We start from the raw sequence: 20,050 nt of genomic DNA, 5'->3' as shown, positions 1-20,050 counted from the left end.
TGTCACCCCCAAGTCAAGCAAACTATCGCTCCCACGAGTTATTGCCTACTGCGTTAGGACTGTGTGAAGGGCTTTGCATACAGAATAATACTCCTGATTGTCTTGGGAAATGGCTGCCATCATCATCCTCATCACTTGCTGAATGAATGTCCTCTATGTATCAATTACACATCCAGGCATTTGCATATATTATCTCATTTAAGGCCTTCGTCTCACAGGTCAGGAAACTGAGGCTCAGCAGGATAAATTTGCCCAAACTCATACATTGAGTTAGAGATGTAGCTGGACTCAGAGCCAAGACTATGTGGGACATGTCAAACTATTGTATGACATGACTATTCCTAAAGACATGAAACTGGCCAGGGGCCCTTCCCCACAGGCCAAACCCTTATTTACAAGCTGAGTCAGGTCACCCATATACAGACAGACTTATGAAACCTGTTTCCCTAAACAAATGACTACCCTATGTTCATTTATGGTATCACGTGAGTTCCTTCTGAGGCATTTGCAACTGTAGGGTTAAAGAGCACAGTAGAATCTGTTCATTCTGAGAAACCATTGATGTCTGTTTCATTTAATGGTAAAAATGAAATAGTTTGGCAGTTTGTGGGGTGAATATTTATTATTCTGTCATTCCACCTGCCATTCCATAACTGCTTATCCAAATGGTGGCCTGTTTCGCCAGGGCTCTTGAGCTGATATAAATGATGCTACAGTGCCATCTGGTGGCTGATTAATGGTTGGTGCATGGTTTTCCCACTTAAGTCTGGAACCATAATCCTGTTGGGTTCCCATTTTGGATGTGGATGTCATTTGTTTTTTCAAGAATTTTCTCTTTTTCTACGAAGGGGAACATATCTGCTGAAATCCATAGTTTTTTTTTATTAATTGAAATGATTCATCTTAAGAGGCCAGGAAAAATACAACAAATTGAGATTTAAAAAAAAAATTCTTTTCATCTCTAAATCTGAATGATGGTTTTTCACAACCGTAACTGGAGTGATGGTTTTCCAGAATTCCTGTGCTAAGGTTGGCTTGTGTCCCTGCACCATGAAGAGCACGCTGCACTTGGGAATGAGGAGCTGAATGCCAACTCTGCCTTCCTTCCAAGAAGCAGTTTAGCTTTTTGGCTTCGGATTAGATTCTATTAAGGTCCCTTCTGGCACTAAAATCTATGATTCCATGTCTCTTATTTTTAGTTGAAAGCAGAACCCAAATAACTGTGAGAAATTGGTAACTGAAGCTATTTTTATTTTGAAGTATGACATTTCTAATTCCGGAAATCCTGAAGCCTTTTTGAAAGGATGTGAATTGAAAGGAGAAAAATTTATGCATGACTTAATCTCATACCCTCCAAACTACAGCAATCAAAAGGCAAACATCCATCATAAGATTTTTTTGTACAGCAATGGTGAGAAACTCAGTTTTGATGACAGTTCATTTCATCTCAGCTCACTGCCTGGCAAGGTCAGCAGAAACCACCACCACCACCACCAAAGCTCATCCCAGCAAGCTAGCTACACCAACTCAGTAGAGACGCTGTTTCCAGAAACAGGGTGGGAGTTTCGCTTTACTGTGGTCTAGTCATACAGTCAAAGAGGTCATAGAAACGGGGAGCAAAGTCATAGAAGACAGAGCATGATAGAGAAGGGAAGGTCTAGGAGTGCTCAGAGACTGTTATTGCTTCAGGGAGAGCAGAGGGAAGAGTGTAGGCTGCATAGGTGCTTCCAGATTCTTCTGAGCCTGTAATTTGGAAGAGAGCTCTGGATGGTTCCAGAAGGCATAACTAAGAGTGCACTGGAGGTATGTCAAGGAAGATTTCATTTCAAACCTAGGAAGCATTATTTGTATTAAGACTTCTCTCCTGTCATGTCATGTGTTTCTTGTTACTGGAGGCGGAACTTCTGGGGAAGGTGTGGGATAATAGATGGTGGGGCTGATACTGTTCATGGGGAAGAGAATAGACTGCCTTCTAGTCCTTTGATCCAATGATTACTTGAAATGGTACCATACTTAGCCCCATGAACTGGAACTTTCCATGAGGTTCACTCAGTCAGTCAACAAATGTTTATTGCATCTCAACTAAATACTAGATAGAATTTAAGGCCTGGGGATACATGTTGAGGCTTGTATTCTGTGATATAGGCAATGGGAGCCATTGAAGTATTTTATGCACAAGAGTGATATGTGTGCTTAAATTTACATTTGCAATTGAATACTCGGTAGTAGTAAGGTGAATGTACAAGGAAGAGCGAGCAAATAGAAGGAGGGAGCTGTACAGCAAAGACAGGAGACAGGTGAGGACGCAGTCCAGGGGAGATATGTGAAGACCTGCTTCGGTATGGCTGGCATTTAATGAATAGAATTTTGAATTTGATATTCTGAGAGATTGAACTCACAGATTCTTATTTTCATCTATTAGTATTTCTTCTATTAATATGTGGCACAGAGACTAGATTTCTTCTTATATTAAATCAAATGAAAGGCAATCCAATCCAATTACTCTTTGAATTCTTGGGATTTTTGGAAAAAAAAAAAGGCAAAAAACCTCACAACAGTTAACGGCCAGACATGTATAGTTGGTGTTTCCTTGCACAGGTAACTCTCCCTCATTTTTAAAAGTTCACATTATGTCACTTGGATGGACCTTAACACCTGTTTGGCTACCTGCAGCAGTCCGAAAAGGTGATTTATGATAAAAGGCAGAGTGAAAATAGCTCTGGCATCTGTTTTACGGAAGACATTCTAGAGCAGCAGGGATTTGAGCAGGGAGAGTAGCACCCCAAACTCTTTCCTGGGCGACACTTTATATAGGCTAATATGTGTTATTACGTCAGTCTCATGTTTACTACATATGTTCTATGTATTATTTGCTGTGGTTTTGCATGTTACTTTTTGGTTTCTATTTTCATTGTTTAAAATTTCTACAATTATTTTTCCATATTAATTAGTGGAGTAATTGTGCCTTTGCTTCATGCCATTTCAGCTTAGGAAAAGTTTCATAGAAATACTTTACTTTCTCATAACAGGTGAAACCCATATGGGTTTTGTGAGAAGAGCATGTCATAAAGGAATTATCCAGAGGTGTGAGAAGTGACAGATACAAGGTTCTTACATAGAGCTTCCTACAAACAGGCCAATGGCCATGGGAATCCTTTTCCCTGCCATTTTGTTTCAAAATGTACCTTGGGGCTCCTTATACTGGGAAGGGGCATACCTATTTCACTTTTTAAGTCCTTATTTTTTTCTTGATTTATTATTGACTGTGTTTTTGGCTTGTCAGCAACTAGTGCTCACAACTTTTTATTTAGATTTATTTATTTATGCATATCAGAGCTGGAGTATAGGCCAGAGGTGCAGGGTGTGTGTGTGTGTTTGAGAGACAGAGACAGACAGACAGACACACACACACACACACACACACAGAACTCACCAGAGACAGAGTGGGGAACAGAACAGACAAATCTACTGAAATACACTGCTGAGGGGAGAAGTGGGTGGGTCAGGAGAGGTCTGCTGTGCCACGTGAGTCAGCTCCCTGACCTGGATTGAACTCATGCTGCAGTAGCTGCAGGTAGCTTCATAGTGCTGAGACTTAGCTCCTTGTGGCACCAGGGAGGCCCCAGTGTTCACAACTTATAATTTGTCAATGTTAAATAAAATTATGTCTCTTAACTGAAAGTGAAAGTAAATGTGATTCTGCCCTTTCTTCCTTAGGCCGTAGAATTTCTTCTGTGGGCCAGTGCTTGTATGGAATCGTCTGTTCCACTTTTGTCCATCAGATACTTGACATGGAGAGCTACTCTTTACACTGCTGTCTGCCAGTGCTACTATGACTGCCAAGCTGGTGTTTATGGAGAAGTATGCTATGTTTTAATTCTGAGGATTTCAGTGTTTTAAAATACAACATACTCAGCATTGTCTTCTTTAGGGGCCTGGCAAGAAAACCAGTCACCCCCCCCCACACACACCCCCACCTGCACAACCAACCCAAGGGATTACAATGAAGCAAAGACTAAAGTCCTAGGATTTATCTGTAGAAGTGTGCTGGCTTCACTGCTCTGTTTGCTCACTTGCTGGAAATTCTACTCTCTCTTGTGCTCTATTCATTTATATCTACTTCACTCCTTTTCTGGGTAAGATTTCTGGTATCTCTCCTTCCTTTTTTTGTTAGTTGATGCAAACCATGTTCCTTCCTTGTTTATTTCTGTAGCCCATACCACTGTCTTGTCGTGCTTTTTCTGCCCCCACCTGCCATTTACTTAATTTATTTACTTTTATTTATTGTTTTTGAATACTTGACTTAACTCATTGGGTATTTATTTGGTTTCTACAATAGCTTTGTGTAAATGAAAAAAGCCATCCTCTCCACAGGACATGGTACTTCACTTGTTAGTAGATGGGACTTTGGGGAGAATTAAAACTAGGTGCCCCCTTCCTTTGGGCCAATACGTTCTGGCATGAGGGTGGAAGCCCTGGTGAGTAGCATGTGGGCTGGGTTTCAGCCCTCATTCAACCCCCTGGCTAGAGTCTCATGCAGGCCAGAGCTTTCATAGCTATGTAAATCACTGTTTATGTCTTGTTTGCAGCTATCATTAAATCTTCTTAGTATTTAATGAATGCTTTAATGTAGTTTTTCCTGCCTGAACCAGTTCTCATGGGCTGGATGATTGTGGCCTGTAGGCAAGACAATAGCCTAGTATGGGATCCTGGGAGTCTGCGATCATGGCATCCTTTCTTTAGTTAGAATACCTTCTAGAAACTGCACTATGTATATACAGTTAATGTTAATATACTAGTGGTGGCCTATTAATGTTATGAAGAAATGTAATGTTAACATAGTCTTCACCATTGGATTCCTATTGGAATTGTTTCTTATTGGCACAGGTCATGCCATTTGTGTTATTATTGTGGTCTAGAAGATTTTTCATGAAAAATTCTAAATGATAAGTGAAATATTTCAAAGAACTGATAAAATAAATGAAATTAGTTGAACTCTTTTCATTATCTCCAGAGAACTATCATGATAATAACGGTGATCTGGTGAAATAAGCAATCCTGTCTTCTTTCTTTCTTTCCTCAGATATTAATAAATACTACCTATATACTAAGTATTGAGATGCAAACATTAATAAGAACCTGTAGGGACCTCACAACTTAGTGGATAATGTGAATAGTTGAGTAGCCAATGAGCGTTTTGGTAGAAAGTATGGGATTGGAGAAGACACCTGAGGAAATGTGTGTGAGTGTGTGTGAGTGTGTGTGAGTGTGTGTGAGTGTGTGTGAGTGTGTGTGAGTGTGTGTGAGTGTGGTGTGCCAGAGAGGGGATCATTTACATGAAGCTACTGTTCAACCCAGAATAAAACTTGCCTTACTTTTAACACTTCCTAATTCATAGCACATCTGACAGCTTATTAATTTTAGATCTACAGAATTTAATGATACTTATAGGAAATGATAAATGGCATAGCTTATGTGTTATAAGGAGACAATATCAGCCTACAGTTTATTTCACCAATTAAATCAAATGTCTGTGAGAATAAAACATACTGTCTTAATACATTTTTAATCACTATCTTCTTACTTATTATGGTTTAAATTTATTTTGATCTCATATAGGCATTTGCTCGGCGTGCTTTAGCTAAAATTGATGAGTTAAGGCAATTGGAATTAATGAGCTCTTCACAGTCACACGAAGACACCAGAAGCTATTATAGGGAGGCTACGATAAAGGTATAAAAATTTCATAAAATGACAGAAAATGACTGTATTCTACAGTTGATTAAGTACTTCATGTTAGTACTTGATCAGTCCACATTGTTGTCATTTCACATATAATTTTTCTTTTTTTTTTTTTTGAGGCAGATGGCAGTGATGATCTTCAAAAGAGGAGTATTTGAGTCTAGAAGAAGAAACAAAACTTTCTTTAGACCAAAGATAAGAGTCAACATAAGGGAAGCACAAGCTGTAAGTCTTAAGATTGCCTTTTTGATTCACTCAACTCATCTTTGGCACTCTGTTTGTCTTATGCCTCTTCACCTATTAAGACTTGTTGCTAAGTATTAATACTTGTAGCAACAGCAGATCAGAGCAGAGTGACTGGGAATTCACTAGCACTGGCTATGTCTTGCTAATTAATATACAACTGGTCAAGTCTTCTTTAGAACAATGATCCCAGTTAGTTAGTTATACTACAAAATATTGCTTCAAATTTGGGTTTCAGGACTTTCTGTGCTAGAATCTCCTGTAGTGCTTATTAAAAATTACCTCACCCAGATGCACTGAGTCTCTGGAGATTTGGTCTGTGAATCTTAAAAATACGCTGGGAGATTCTTAGGCAACCGAAGTTTGAATACCAGTCCCTTAAGACTGTAATTAAGGTCCTGCAAAGCATATGGATGATGCAGGTCTAATAAAACTATAGTAATAACCACCCTCATGGTAACCATAAAGCAAAACCACGTATAGAAGCACAATGGAGAAGAAATGAAGAAACTGAGAGAATCATGACAGAAAGTCACCCACATGGAAAGGGAGCTAGAAATACATGGAAAAAGAAACAATATAAAGATTGAACAAGCAAAAAACAGAAAAAATGGCATTAAATAAGCCGCATATATCACCTAAAACAAATGATTTTAACTCATTAATTAAAAGACTCAATCTGTTGGATGAAAAGGCATGACTCAGAAATACTGTGAATATAAGAATCCCACTGCAGATCTAAATACAAACATAGACTCAAAGTGAAAGATTGGAGCTAAGTATTTCAAGTTAATAGCACCTGAGAAAAAAAGCAGAAACTGCTTTTCTCATACCTGATAAATAAGACTTTCAGCCAAAAGAGCTAATTAGGGATAAAGATGGGCATTATATAATGATCCAGGGGATAATTCACCAAGAAGATATAATTGCCATTAATATTTATGTACCCAAAACAAGTGCACTGAAACATATAAAGAAGCTATTAAAAGAACTAAAGAAACACTTTGACAATAGTACAAATTTAACAGGAGATCTCAATATGCCACTGACTGCAAGAGAGAGATCATCCAGACATAACATAAACAGACATAAGTAGATGCCTCAAATGAAACTATGACTAGATGGAATTAATGCATCTCCAGAGCCTTCCAACCCCAAAGAAATTAATATGTATTCTTGTCAAGTGCACATGGAGCCTTCTCAAGGTTAGATCAAATGCTGGCACATTATACCTGTCTCAAAAACTTATCAAATTGAATTTGTATCAGTTTTCTGTCTGTAGTGCTAGAAAGCTAGAAATCAACCCCAACAAGAGTCCTGCAGAAGCCAAACAAGTGGAAATTAAAGCAAGATTGTCCACTGTCACCATCAGGTTCCTTTGAAAGTGGAACTTCTAGATCCATGCTGCAGTGCGAGGCTCTGAGGAACTGGCAGGGTGAGAAGCTGTACTCCCCAAATTACTACAGTTAGATAGTCCAATGGCAAATCAATAAAACATGAAACAAAAAAGTCAGTAATAAGCAGCCTTTTAATGCTGCCTTGGAAATACAAACATAAAGAAATAGCACAGGATGACTAGAACTTGAATGGAGTCGAGAATGCCGCAACAACAACAACAAAAAAATGAAAACTATAGCAAATCTCCTTGATAAGCCAAAAACAGTCTCCTGCAGGATTAATTAAGCATGCCCTTACTTATCTTTGCCTTGTATCAAAAAAATTTTTTTTTGAAAGATTTATTTATTTATACATACAGAACTGGGGTACAGGCCAGAGGTGCAGGAGCGGCGAGAGGATTCACCAGAGACAGAGCGGGGAGCAGAACAGGCAGATCGACGAAGTACACTGCTGAGGGGAGCAGTGGGTGGGCCAGGAGATGGAACTCAGGCGGGGATGGAACTCATGCTGCAGTGGCTTTAGCTTCTTCGTGCTGTGCTTCAACCCTCTGCGCCACCAGGGAGGGCTCACTGTATAGAACTTTTAAACAATGGACTGTATATATAATTTTTTATTCCAGTTGCCGTGGCCACGGACTGTCACAGAAAAGTTGTTGGATGAGATGTTTGACAGCACTGCTTCCCGGTTTCTGGCTATCTTAGAAGCTCTTTCTGACTCAAACAGGCGGACATTACAAGTTGGACCTGTTTTTACAGATGAAGTAGAAGTTCGCGATGTTGTGTCAGAACTGTTTGTGGCAGGAAAAGACCTCTTCATAAGTAAATATGTTATTGAGACAATATGTTACTATAGAACATGAAAACACTTCAACTGATCCTGTTTTTACTCACCTTGAGACCAGCAATCTTGATAAAGTCACTTGATAATTCATATAATTAAAAAAAAAGATTTGCTTATTTATGCATACAAGAACTGGGGTACAGGCCTGAGGTGCAGGAGGTGAGAGGATCCACCAGAGACAGAGTGGGGAGGAGAACAAGCAGATCGACTGAAGTACACTGCTGAGAGGAGCAGCGGGCAGGTCAGGAAAGGTCTGCTGCGCCATGTGGGTCACCTCCCTGGTCAGGGAGCAAATTCGTGTTGCAGCGGCTGTGGATAGTTTCATAGTGCTGCGCTTTAAGCCCTTGCGCTTCCAGGGTGGCTCCATATAATTTATTGACTGGATCTTTATTTCAGATTTAAAAACAAAATGTATATTGTCATTTTATATGTGAATGATGACAATTTTCTTCTTTCATTTCAATTCTTAATCCTTATATTTCTTTTTTTTTCTTGACCTGTTGCACAAGATAAACTCTCTAATGAAACATGAAGTGGTGATGGCAGACACTTTCGGTCCATTTATTACCTCAAAGGGAAAGCTTTATATATCACAACATTAATTTTGGGATTTTCTTAAGAACATTTTAAGATACCCCTTTTCAGATTAAAGAAGTTTCTTTTTTTCTTGGTTTGCCAAGAAGTTTTTGTTGTATTTTTTCTTTTTAATTGAAGTAACATTGGGTTAATGTAGGTCTAGGTGATTAGCATTATTAATCAATCTGTGAGTACATTGTTTGCTGCCAAAAATCTAGTTTCTGTCCTTCACCAAACTGACTTCTTTTACCTGAATTATCTAGTTCCCTTTCTACTTTGCTTCTGATAACCACTATTTTGTTCTTATAGTATAAGAGTTTTGTTTTGTTCAATTGTTTTATTTCTCCACAAACCATCATACAGTGCTTGTCTTTGCCTTTTCACTTAGAATTACACCCCAGATTCAAGTGCCAGGGTTTCATTTTTTTTTTTTAATATAACTGAGTAGTATTCCACTGTGTGCCTATTACCACATCAAAATGAGAAGGCAACCTCCTCAAAGGAAGAGGATGTAGCAAATCATACATCTGACACCCAGAAGATAACAAGAATTTATTGAGTACATGTATTGCAAATATCTTTTCCCAGTTGGTAACTTCCTTTCTTATAATTATAACTGTATAACTGCGAAGGAATCAAATTCTGAATTTTAATGAAGTCCAATTTATCCATATAGATGCATAGTTATTTCTTAAAATTATTAGAGGGTCCTAACCTCCACATCTAATTATTTTCATCTCTTTATTCCTCTCGATTGCTGTCTCCTCAATCTGAATTTTCAGGTCAATAACTTATTGATTCTCATTGTTCTGTTCCATCCATTTAGTGAACTCTTTTTTTTTTTTTCAGCAGTAATGCACTTTATAGCTAGTCTTCATTTAGTTCTTTATCACAACAGTTTATTCTCGTTCCTGTTTCCTTGAGATAGCACGAGTCCTTGTTCACTCTATGCCATGTCTCTGCTTCCTGTATAAAGGAGATTTCATTTGTGGTCCTTGTCTGAAGGTGTATATACTTTCAATTTTCTTTCCTCATGAGCTTCCCTTCTGCTGCCTGAAAACAATTGACTTGACTACATATTCTCCTGGAAGGAAGGTTGAAAGCTAAACCTCAGTTTATAAACTTTTAAGTGAGCCTAGGTGTGTGTGTGTTTACGCACACACAGGTGTATCGTGTGCATGCATATGTGTTCACCATCAGGGCTATACGTTAGGTGCACATGTGTTGGTATATGACATGTGCACATATTAATGCACAAGTGTGTACACACATGTTTGTCTGCACGTGTATGTATGTGTGCAGACACACACTTGTGATCCTGTGATAACAGGGAGTCTATTTCACGATTTGGGCTCATCTCTTCATCACAAGGATAAGGCAAGTTCTCGGATGAGAATTTCCTTGATGTCCTTCATCTGAACCTGAAGATTTCCCGCCTGCTCTCATCCTTTGCGCTGACTCCTGTTAAGGTGGACAGGATGCACCTTTTCTTCCTCTTTAGGTCTGTAGACACAACCCCTCTGTCTTTTTATCCTGTGCACACATTCTTGTTCAGCTTCCCCCTTGTATTCCTGTATCTCTGTTATAGTTCGTGTCACGGTTCCAAATTCTTTCCTTTCCATGTCTTCCTAGGCAGTCTTCTGTCCCTCTCACCCTGCTGAAAATACTCCGGGAAAGCTCTTTCAACCAGGAGAGGGGTCACTTCATCCGTGCTGCTCTTGCCCTGCTGTGACTGCTGTGGCTGCTCCTGTCTCTCTAAGCACCTTGGCAGCCTTCCCCACTTCTTGCACATTTTGATGTCCCTGACTGCGCTGGTCAAGGCAGCTGGACATTGCTCACGACAAGCCCATCCTTTGCTATGGATTATGATGATTCTATGCACGACATCCTCATTTTAGATGTCTTAAACTTTCAGTCTATAATACCGAACTGACTAGTTTTTTTTTTTTGCTAATTTTCTATATTTGTTCTTCTATGTTTCTTCGCCTGGTTACCCTCCTGCAAGCCTGGGTCTGATGTCCTTTCCATTTGTCCCCACAGAAACTTGTATTTCCCACAGAGATTTCTGGTCCCCCCCACTAGAATGTAAGTGCTATGAAGGCAGGGGTAGTGTTTCTTTCTCCCTGTTTTCCTAGTGTATCACAATACCTGATAGATAAAATTTAGCAAATATATCTTTGCATGAATGATATCAACCTCTCTCTTTCTTTTTCTAGCGTCAACTACTAGTACAAATGGATTATTTCATTTTCCAGACACATCTCTTCTGCAACTTATTATAAAAGGGGAGAATGTAATTTCTATGGATGCTGCTGTGAGATTTGTAAAATTAGCTTTTACCCATGAGGAATGGGGTTTATTTGAATCTTCAGCTGTGCATCTTCTTGAATTGCTCCAGGTAACATGGGCAAAACCATTCACTTGCTCTTATTTTGTGTACCTGACACAGAGTTATTAACTTCTGGGCTGTGCTTCTCTTAGAGGCAGAATGATCCAGAGTCAAAGAAAGCAGGAAAGGATTTAATTCTTCTTCTTGCAATAGAACCTCTAATCAACTTAAAGAGAAACAAGGGTTTGATCTTTCCTTTGGAAAACTACAAAGAAGGACAGTCTGTTCAAGATTATCTTAAAAATTTTGTGTCCCCTAGTGAGTATGTGTTTCTTGAAAAATTAATTTTGTTTTTTTTATATTGATACCACTGTATAGTGAGTCGAGAAAGATAAAGTTCTAGGCAGAAGGAGCAGGGTGTGCAAAGGTCATAGATGGAAGTGTGGTTGGTATTTGAAAGAAAGGCAAGAAAGCTCACCTGGCTGTAGTGCTGGATGGTGGAGGTGGAATTTGAAAATGTGGTAGAGATGAGGTCACATCCTGCTGGCTCCCAGGCTTTGTAGGAAAAAGGGATTTTATTGCAAGGGATGATTTTGACTAGAAGAGTGAGTCTTGTAGAGCGGCGACCTTCTGGGCAAGTGAGAGGCCAGCAGGTGGCTAGTCAAAAGCCACTGGGGGGTGAGGGTTCTCTGTTTCTAGTATGCAGTTTTCCATTCTAGAACATTTTCAGTTCTAAAAGTTATTGTGTATATAGTTGAAAATCTGCAACCTCTGTTTTTTAAAACAATGAGAATTATTTAATCCCATGTTTTAAAAATAGTTTTATGGTATTCTTAGGCATGGCACGAATACTCAATTGCAGAGAACTATTTGCACCAAGTAACGATACACTTGTTAATTTTAATTTATGTTTCCAGTGTCAGATTTTATATGTGTTTTAATGTTATGAATCTCTTCAATAACATTTTGGACATAGCGGTATGTAGATGATAGACTATGGGTGAGAATGGTCTATTTTAATTTAATTAGAGGCCACTTACATTAGTTTTCATATGAAAGCATTTAAAATGCCTTATTGACATACTTACTCAGACATCATTTATATCCTTCTCATAGAACTGCTGTATTTATGTGCCTTGTCTTCTTGAAATTTTGTAATTTTTTGGTTTCATTTTTCTCTACTTTATGAATTGAGCTTCATCTATGGAGACCAGCGGATACTCAGAAGATATTTACCAGTTGGCAGCAGTCTTGTATGCATGTATCTGGGACTGTCCCCAGGTGAAATAGCTATTCTGAATAATTTTTAATAGTGTGAAAGGAGACTGTTATACCTAATTTAAAGCTAGGTTGAAGATAAAGGAATCTTAACCTTGCCCAAAATTTAATATTAAACACTATTAAATCATGAGAACAAGTGATTGAGTTATAGCTTGACTTGTAATTTTAAGTTTCTACTTTGGGTGTCACTCTGTTCCCTGTTTGGAAATCTCTAGACTAGCCATTTAGTAATGGAGGAAATGTGGTAGTGGTTTTAATGAAGAGTTAATATTCTGTATGAAATGCTGCTTTCCAGTCTGTGGGTACAAAGCCTGGATATTAGATAGATTCACTTGTACCCAATGGCCAGTATTCTTTTTTTATTTTAAGATTTATTTAGTTATGCATACAAGAACTGGGGTGCAGGCCAGAGGTGCAGCGGGTGAGAAAGTTCACCAGAGACATAGTGGGGAGTAAAACAGGTGGATTAACTGAAATACACTGCTGAGGGGAGCAGTGGGTGGGGCAGGAGAGGTCTGCCATGCCATGTGGGCCAGGGATTGAACTCACGCTGCAGTGGCTGCAGATAGCTTTAGAGTGCTACACTTTAACCCATTGCAACGTCAGGGAGGGCCCACAGTGGCCAGTACTGAGATGGGTGTAATCCCGAACTTTAACTCTGAAGTGAGGCTGTTTGAATATAAACCTTTACTCTGCTACGTCCATTTTGGGAAATCACTGAACCTTCCCCTTCTGTTTGCTCATCTGTAAAGTGGGGTTGAGAGTAGTAATTCCCATCTCATTGGGTTCTTATGAGGATTATGTGTCATAGGCCACTTGGGTTGTTAAAGCAACCACAGACAAGGTAGCTTAAATAGCAAGCATTTATTTCTCATAGTTATGGAGGCTGAGAAGTCCGATGATGGCTTCAGCAATTGGGGGCTGTTGAGAGTCCCCCCCGCTTCACAGATGGCTGTCTGCTCACTGTGCCCTCACTTGGATAAAAAGCCATAGATTCAGGGGTAGATTCTGTGAGAGTACCGCTCTCATTCATGACCTCCCTGGGCCCTTATTAGAGGACACTTTGAGGGCTAGGATTTTAACATAAGAATTTGAAGGCACGAACATTCCTTCTGTGAATCCTTCTATAAATCTCTTAGAATGTTGCCTGGCACACGTTAATATTATACATCTATGTATCTTAATATTCTTGTCATTTCATTTTACCATTTGTATTTTCAGAATATTCTGCCTGATAAAGAAATCACCGTGGACATGATAGCATTCCTATGGCAGAAATGTAAACCAGCAATTCAGCGGATCAGCACATCCAGAAATGACTATGCAAAATTCATCCAGAAACTCAGCACTAACAAAGTATTTGTTCTTGTTTCTTTTCACATTTTTTTTATTACTCCTGATTTAAACGGTGATGTAAATTTCAAACCCACCTGCATAACTACAGTTCTTTAAACTGAGCCTTTCTTTGAAGTGCGGTCCCTGAACTTTTCTCCTGCACAATTTTGGGAATTGAGAAGGTATTTCAGGTTTTTAATAAAGGTGTATAGTGTATCAAGATCATGTGAACTCAGATAAATTCACTAAAGAAGTTAATAATAGAAAGTATGAAGAATCAAGTAAAATGTCTCAGAGTTTTTTTCCCTCCTGCAGTAGTATATTTAGATGTTTGAAGTGCTCTTTTATGGGAAGGAGAAAGCAGGTGAATATTATCGTCTGGAAATTTAGGAGAAAATATTTTAACAGTGAGAGTCTTCTGTGATTCTGAGGGTTCCTAAGACTGGCTCTGTTCTGAGGCATGGTCATGATTGTAGTGACCCAGTAGTGAGCAGTCCTCTGACCAAGTCATGAAGGCAGTATAAACTTAGCTCCCAGAGAGTGATGACTAATTTCATGTGCTAAGCTTTAGGGTAGAGGCATGAAAGGATCTTTCTAGGGCATCAAGTGGGAACCTCAGTATTTTGAAGGACTAGATAGTGATCAGACCAGCTGCTTTCAGAAAAAAGAATGAGACTTTAGAGGATACAGATAATCTTCACTGATCTCTTAAAGTAATGATCAGTTTGATAATACCTTTTGATAAATTGATAATAAATAATTTGATACTAAATTTCTACTGATGGCTATAGATGCATAGCCCATAAGAATAACTAGATTGTCTACATGAATTTATATAGATTATCAAATGTCATATTATTAGGATCACTGATATTTATAGTATTTATAATTAAGATGTCCTAATAAGGAGGGAGAATCTGTGTAACATTTTCATATGACCAGAAGATGTTGATCTTAAAGAAGGATAAGTTTTGAAAAATGTGACTCTTACATTGTAATGTATTATTAATTGATTTAGCTGTATATTTTCTCTTTTCAGTGGGTTTATCTTCTCTGGCAGATAAATGAAGTCATTCAGTGCTATCCAATGGAGGATGTTGACATTGTGATGGTGGCAGAGGTCACATTACGGCTTAGTGAAATATTGGAATCTTTAGGAAACCCTAGAAGAAAATTTAAAAAATCCTTAGGTAAAAATGGCAAATAAAACCATATGAGGTTACTGATATGTGTGTGTGTGTATAGTGTGTGTTGATACTTACATATAAGTATATGTAGTCTCCTAGTGGTGTGTGTGTGTGTGTGTATGTATATATATTTCCTTATATATAAATAAGTAAGTATAAATTGGGTTGCAGGATAACGGTGTTAATGAAAACTAGCATTTCTGTATTGTGCTTCATTGACGGCTGATTATCACAGATAGAGATAGTGGCGGTTTACCAAGGGGAAGTTCAGGAAAGGTCATAGCTCTGTGCTTCACGGGCTGACAGGCTGTCTTCTCCTCACTCCTATTTCCCTTCTCCATTCCTCGTTACCACCTACTCCACTCTCCTCTTTCTCCCTTGCCTCCTTCCCCCTCTTTCTCCTCTTTTTTATTCCCTTTCATCCTTCCTCCATGTCCAGTTCGGACATGTTCAAGTCTCGTCTTGAAGGACGAGAACATGCTTTGGTCACGACTACACTTCGGCACCCCCCACCTGCCTCATAAAGATTGTTTGCTAATGGCTCATTGTCTTAACTCCTTTTTTATTTTTTAAAAAGATTTATTTATGTATGCATACTAGAACTGGGGTACAGGCTAGAGGTGCGGAGTGGGTGGTGAGAGGATGCATCAGAGACAGAGTGGGGAGCAGGACAGGCAGACTGACGAAGTCCTCTACTGAGGGAAGCAGTGGGCGGGTCAGGAGAGGTCTGTGGCACCCTGTGGGTCAGCTCTGGGGTGGGGATTGAACTTGTGCTGAAGTCGCTGTGGATGCTCTAACCCATAGCTACCCCAGAGAGGGCTCACGTTTGGGGGAACTTGTAAATAATTATGATATTTTGTTTCAAGGTACTCATTAGGTTGTTTATTAAAGAATACATTGTTTAATTTAATTACTGAATCAATCTAAATATAGGAAACTAACATTACCATGCAAACATTTCTAATTTATATTCCTTTACTTCAAACCAGTCATATCTGATATTTGTCTCAATTATTTTTTGAATGTCTTTTAATGAACTTTATTATGCAGTATACAGGAAGACCAGTCTCTTTAACATAATATTATCTTGTTGATAATCAAGATTTTTATTTGGCCTGTTGTACTGCAAGATCATTTTAAATTACATACAGATAAAATTTAATTATTAAATTAAAGTGTTGAATCCCTCCTACAATCATGAGTGATTTAAAAACATAGCCAATTTACATAATTTTTTAAAAAGATTTATTTATTTATGCTTACAGAACTGGGGTACAGGCCAGAGGTGCAGGGGGTGAGAGGCTTCACCAGAGACAGAGTGGGGAGCAGAAGAGGCAGATTGACAAAGTCCACTGCTGAGGGGAGCAGTGGGCGGGTCAGGAGAGGTCTGCCGAGCCATGTGGGTCAGCTCCTTGGCTGGGGCTTGAACTCGTGCTGCAGTGGCTTCCGCGAGCCTCACAATGCTGTGTTTTAACCTGTTGCGCCACCAGGGAGAGCCCAATTTTTAATAATCATAATTTACTGCTGTGTTTTTCTCTTACCTACTTTTCTTTATTTGCCCTGTTTTTTTTTTTCTTTCATTTTGTTTCTTTTCCTCTTCTCCACTCTTCCTTTTTTTTCTTTTCCCCCCTCTTCCTTCTTCTCTTACCTCATTTCTCTTCTTTTCCCTCCTCTTCTTCTCTCTGTACAGAGTTACCTGTAAGAAGAGGAACTGGTGAATTCCGTGGTAGTTCAAGAGGTAGCATAGAAGTTCTCCCACTACTAAAGGTATTGCAAATATTTTAGAAAATTTAAAATGTGAATTTTAACTTTAAATAATATTAAATTTTAAAAGTATAAGAGCTAGTTATAGAAATAATTCTAAATATTCAAAATGTGAGAATTATGGTTTCTACATATATTGAAACCACTTTCCTACCTTATGTTTTTACTGTAGCAAAAAAAATCTAATTACCTTTAAAAGTAAGGCAAAGGATCTTGAAAGGATTTATAGTTACATTCTTTGGATATTTTGTAGTGCTTCACTTTAACCTTTTATTTTTTCTCAAAGATTTTTTATTTATGCAGACAGAACTAGGATACAGGTCAGAGGTGCAGGGGTGATGAGAGGATTCACCAGAGACAGAGTGGGGAGCAGAACAGGCAGAATGATGAAGTACACTGCTGAGGGGAGCAGCGGGTGAGACAGGGAGTCTGCTGAGCCATGTGGGTCATCTCTGGGCGGGGGATGGAACTCATGCTGAAGTGGCTGCGGTCAGCTTTCAGTGCTGCCTTTTAATCTGTTGTGCCACCAGGAAGTGCCCTTCTTTGGATATTTTGAATTTGTTGTGATTCATAGACTTAAAGTGCAGAGATACGCACTCAGCGTATGCCTGTGACAGAAGAAATAAGTTACTACCTGTTTAAAGTACACTTAGAACAGCTCCTAGCATTTAGCAGGTTCCAGCCTTGCTTAGCAAGCTCTTGCAATTCACTTGCTTCATGGTAGTGGACACTTGGGTTTGTTTGTGGTCAGTCACTCACCGCCTTGATTCTAGAAGTCACAGAGGCTCGGTATACAACTGAATTGTCACGGCACCTTTTGTGATCTCTACTGTCCATTGGAACCTCTAGCTCTGTGTATTAAATCCCATTCTGCTTGAATATCTAGAGTTGCACTACATTTCTAACCATTCTATAATCCTAAATGACAGATGTATTGAGTTACATACACAGCATGAGAAAACTTTTCACTCAACTTATGGTTGAGTGAAAAAAAAACAAAAACCAAGCTGCAGAACTTATGGGAGAATTAAAAAATGCACAGTGCAATATTTTATATTATTAATGGACATACACACATGGAATAAGAATTTAAAATCACACAGGAGAATGGTAAATCCAAATCCAAGGTGGCTACCTCTAGGGGCAGCGAAGTGGAGTATCATTATGAACGGGGACTTCAGTGATATGCATATTGATCTTTGCTTGTTCCTAAAAGGTTCCTGGAGAAATCCAGAAAATTGGAAATTTTGTACAAAGCTGGTTGCTCTTTATGTTGATCTCTATATTTGTGTTTCTGTGAGAATAATTAGATTTTAAAAATGTGTTGAAAATCTGATGTAGAATGTCAGATTTGACGGCCTCCAAGTATAAGCTTCCAGCTCTGAGATTAAACAAACAAACAAACAAACAAAAAGCCAAACTCTCACAATAAAGTATTTGAGCAAATGACAGATTCTGTGCACTCTGCATTTAATCAAAGGCAAATATATAAATAGAAAGACAACATTGTTGATGCTGGAAAGGCTCCTTAAATTTGTTATTTGATTTTGAGTTGTTAGAAGAAGTTTGAGAATGTTGTATAGGATTTTCTCTTGATTTCTTTTTCATAAAATCACTTCAGATGAAACCTATGGAACAATTATTTTTGGCTTATAAACTTCTTGAGAAAGCAATTATTGGAATAAATGTGAACTGCATGTTAACTACCTTGCCAAATGGGTCTTCAGTGACTGACCACTGCTACACTAAGGTAAGAAGGGGGAGTCTTACTTTAGGTCAAAGTTTATGTAACTAGGAGAGGGGGTGGCCTTTCAGGTAGCCCTGGGTGCCAGTGGCTTCTTTCTAGTAGGTCAGTATAGATTCCCTTCTTCCCAGAAGAAATCAGGGAGAATGAGTTGTTTTAAAATTTGTTATTAAAGAAACCACTGATGATTTTGAAAAGCAGTTTTATTAACATGTAATCCAGATTGCAAAGGGTCGAGAAGTTAGCAGAATTTAATGACTTAGAGTAAAATGGTGACATGGGTGATAATAGGCTAGAGCTATGCTAGACTATTTTGATAATTGCATTTCTTTCTAATTTTTATTTCAACTGTCCCACAGTATACCCACAATATGGATGGAAACATTTACAAACCAGTTACACCAAATAGTTTCATAATGGATTTGCATCTTGAACTAATTCAATCCCAGCACCTAGTAGCTGTTGTGCTTCTTGACCAATTAAGAGGTAGTAGTGATCCCAGTAAATCCTTTGTTGGGAATTGCTTTTATGACAAGTTCAAGTATAGGATGAATTTAATATGTAAATTATGTTCTTGTTGATTGGGCTGTATTCCACATAAATTTCATTGTTTTGCTTACTTCTCTACTACGAACAGATATTTTTCATTATTTCTTGACCATTTGCATAGCAAATCAGAAAACTTCTAAGAAAAAATAAGCTAGTAGATAACTGGTATTTTCTTAAGTCAATCAAGCCAGTTGGCCAGAGAGCTAGTAAATACTGTCTTTATAAAGAAGATGAAAGATGATAATGAAAGCGGCCTTAAGCAAAGTAGAAACAAACCGTTGTACGGGCAGCTTCAAAACTGCTGCAATTCTGTGGATGAAGTAAAGAGCACACGAACAGTATCCAGTGTGTGAGTGCAGGCTTGGTGTCTCTAGAGCACAGTTATTCCCGATAGTCTAGTGGAGGGCGCTGTGGCATGCATGGGACACTGATGTCAGTGCGTGGCGGCGTGCACGGGGACAGATGTCGGAACAGGTCATTCCTGCAGATGTCATTCCTCCATGAACTCTGTGGACTGACCCTTTACGGGAGCTGCCAGGTGGCTGGTGTCTTGACGTCAGGAAGCGTAAGGCTCCTGCCTTTGTGCTTCTTTGCCACGCACTTTTGCCTAGGAATGGATACTGAATTTTTTTAAAAAAGATTTTATTTCTTTATGCATACAAGAACCTGGGGTACAGGCCAGAAGTGCGGGGATGAGAGGATTCACCACAGACAGAGAGGGGAGTAGAACAGGTGATCAAGTGAAATACACTGCAGAGGGGGGCAGGGGGCCGTCAGGAGAGGTCTGCTGTGCCATGTGGCTCGGCTCCCTGGCTGGGAATCAAACTCGAGCTGTAGTGGCTGCCAGCAGCCTCACAGCGCTGCGCTCTAACCAGCTGCAGGGAGGGCCCTGGATACTGAATTTTGTTGGCTGTTATTCTTCTGTCATGTCTTTAGTCTAGAGTAATTTCTGTAACTTTTTCTTTTATGATGTAATTTTTTAAAAAGATTTATTTATTTATGCATACAGAACTGGGGTACAGGTGAGAGGTGCAGGTGCAGTGAGAGGATTCACCAGACACA

The 20,050-nt window shown here is 39.0% G+C and overlaps 1 protein-coding gene across 1 annotated transcript in view; it reads left to right on the top strand.

The window, feature by feature from the left end:
* Positions 1–20,050, top strand: part of CFAP54 (cilia and flagella associated 54) — a 197,438-nt gene that overhangs the window by 20,999 nt on the left and 156,389 nt on the right. Inside the window, exons 6-17 of the mRNA XM_012735136.1 lie at positions 3,718–3,861; positions 5,620–5,733; positions 5,866–5,967; positions 8,003–8,201; positions 11,016–11,197; positions 11,281–11,446; positions 12,324–12,409; positions 13,631–13,765; positions 14,784–14,934; positions 16,622–16,698; positions 18,317–18,445; positions 18,799–18,925. Coding sequence (XP_012590590.1) covers positions 3,718–3,861; positions 5,620–5,733; positions 5,866–5,967; positions 8,003–8,201; positions 11,016–11,197; positions 11,281–11,446; positions 12,324–12,409; positions 13,631–13,765; positions 14,784–14,934; positions 16,622–16,698; positions 18,317–18,445; positions 18,799–18,925 — 1,612 coding nt within the window. The remainder of the gene's footprint in view (positions 1–3,717; positions 3,862–5,619; positions 5,734–5,865; positions 5,968–8,002; positions 8,202–11,015; positions 11,198–11,280; positions 11,447–12,323; positions 12,410–13,630; positions 13,766–14,783; positions 14,935–16,621; positions 16,699–18,316; positions 18,446–18,798; positions 18,926–20,050) is intronic.

The sequence above is a fragment of the Condylura cristata genome, unplaced genomic scaffold (genome assembly GCF_000260355.1).
Source record: "Condylura cristata isolate star-nosed mole 26May11 unplaced genomic scaffold, ConCri1.0 scaffold00004, whole genome shotgun sequence".
NCBI classification, from domain to species: domain Eukaryota; kingdom Metazoa; phylum Chordata; class Mammalia; order Eulipotyphla; family Talpidae; genus Condylura; species Condylura cristata.
Note: the sequence above shows the minus strand (reverse complement) of the source record. Positions and strands in the feature narration are given on the sequence as shown.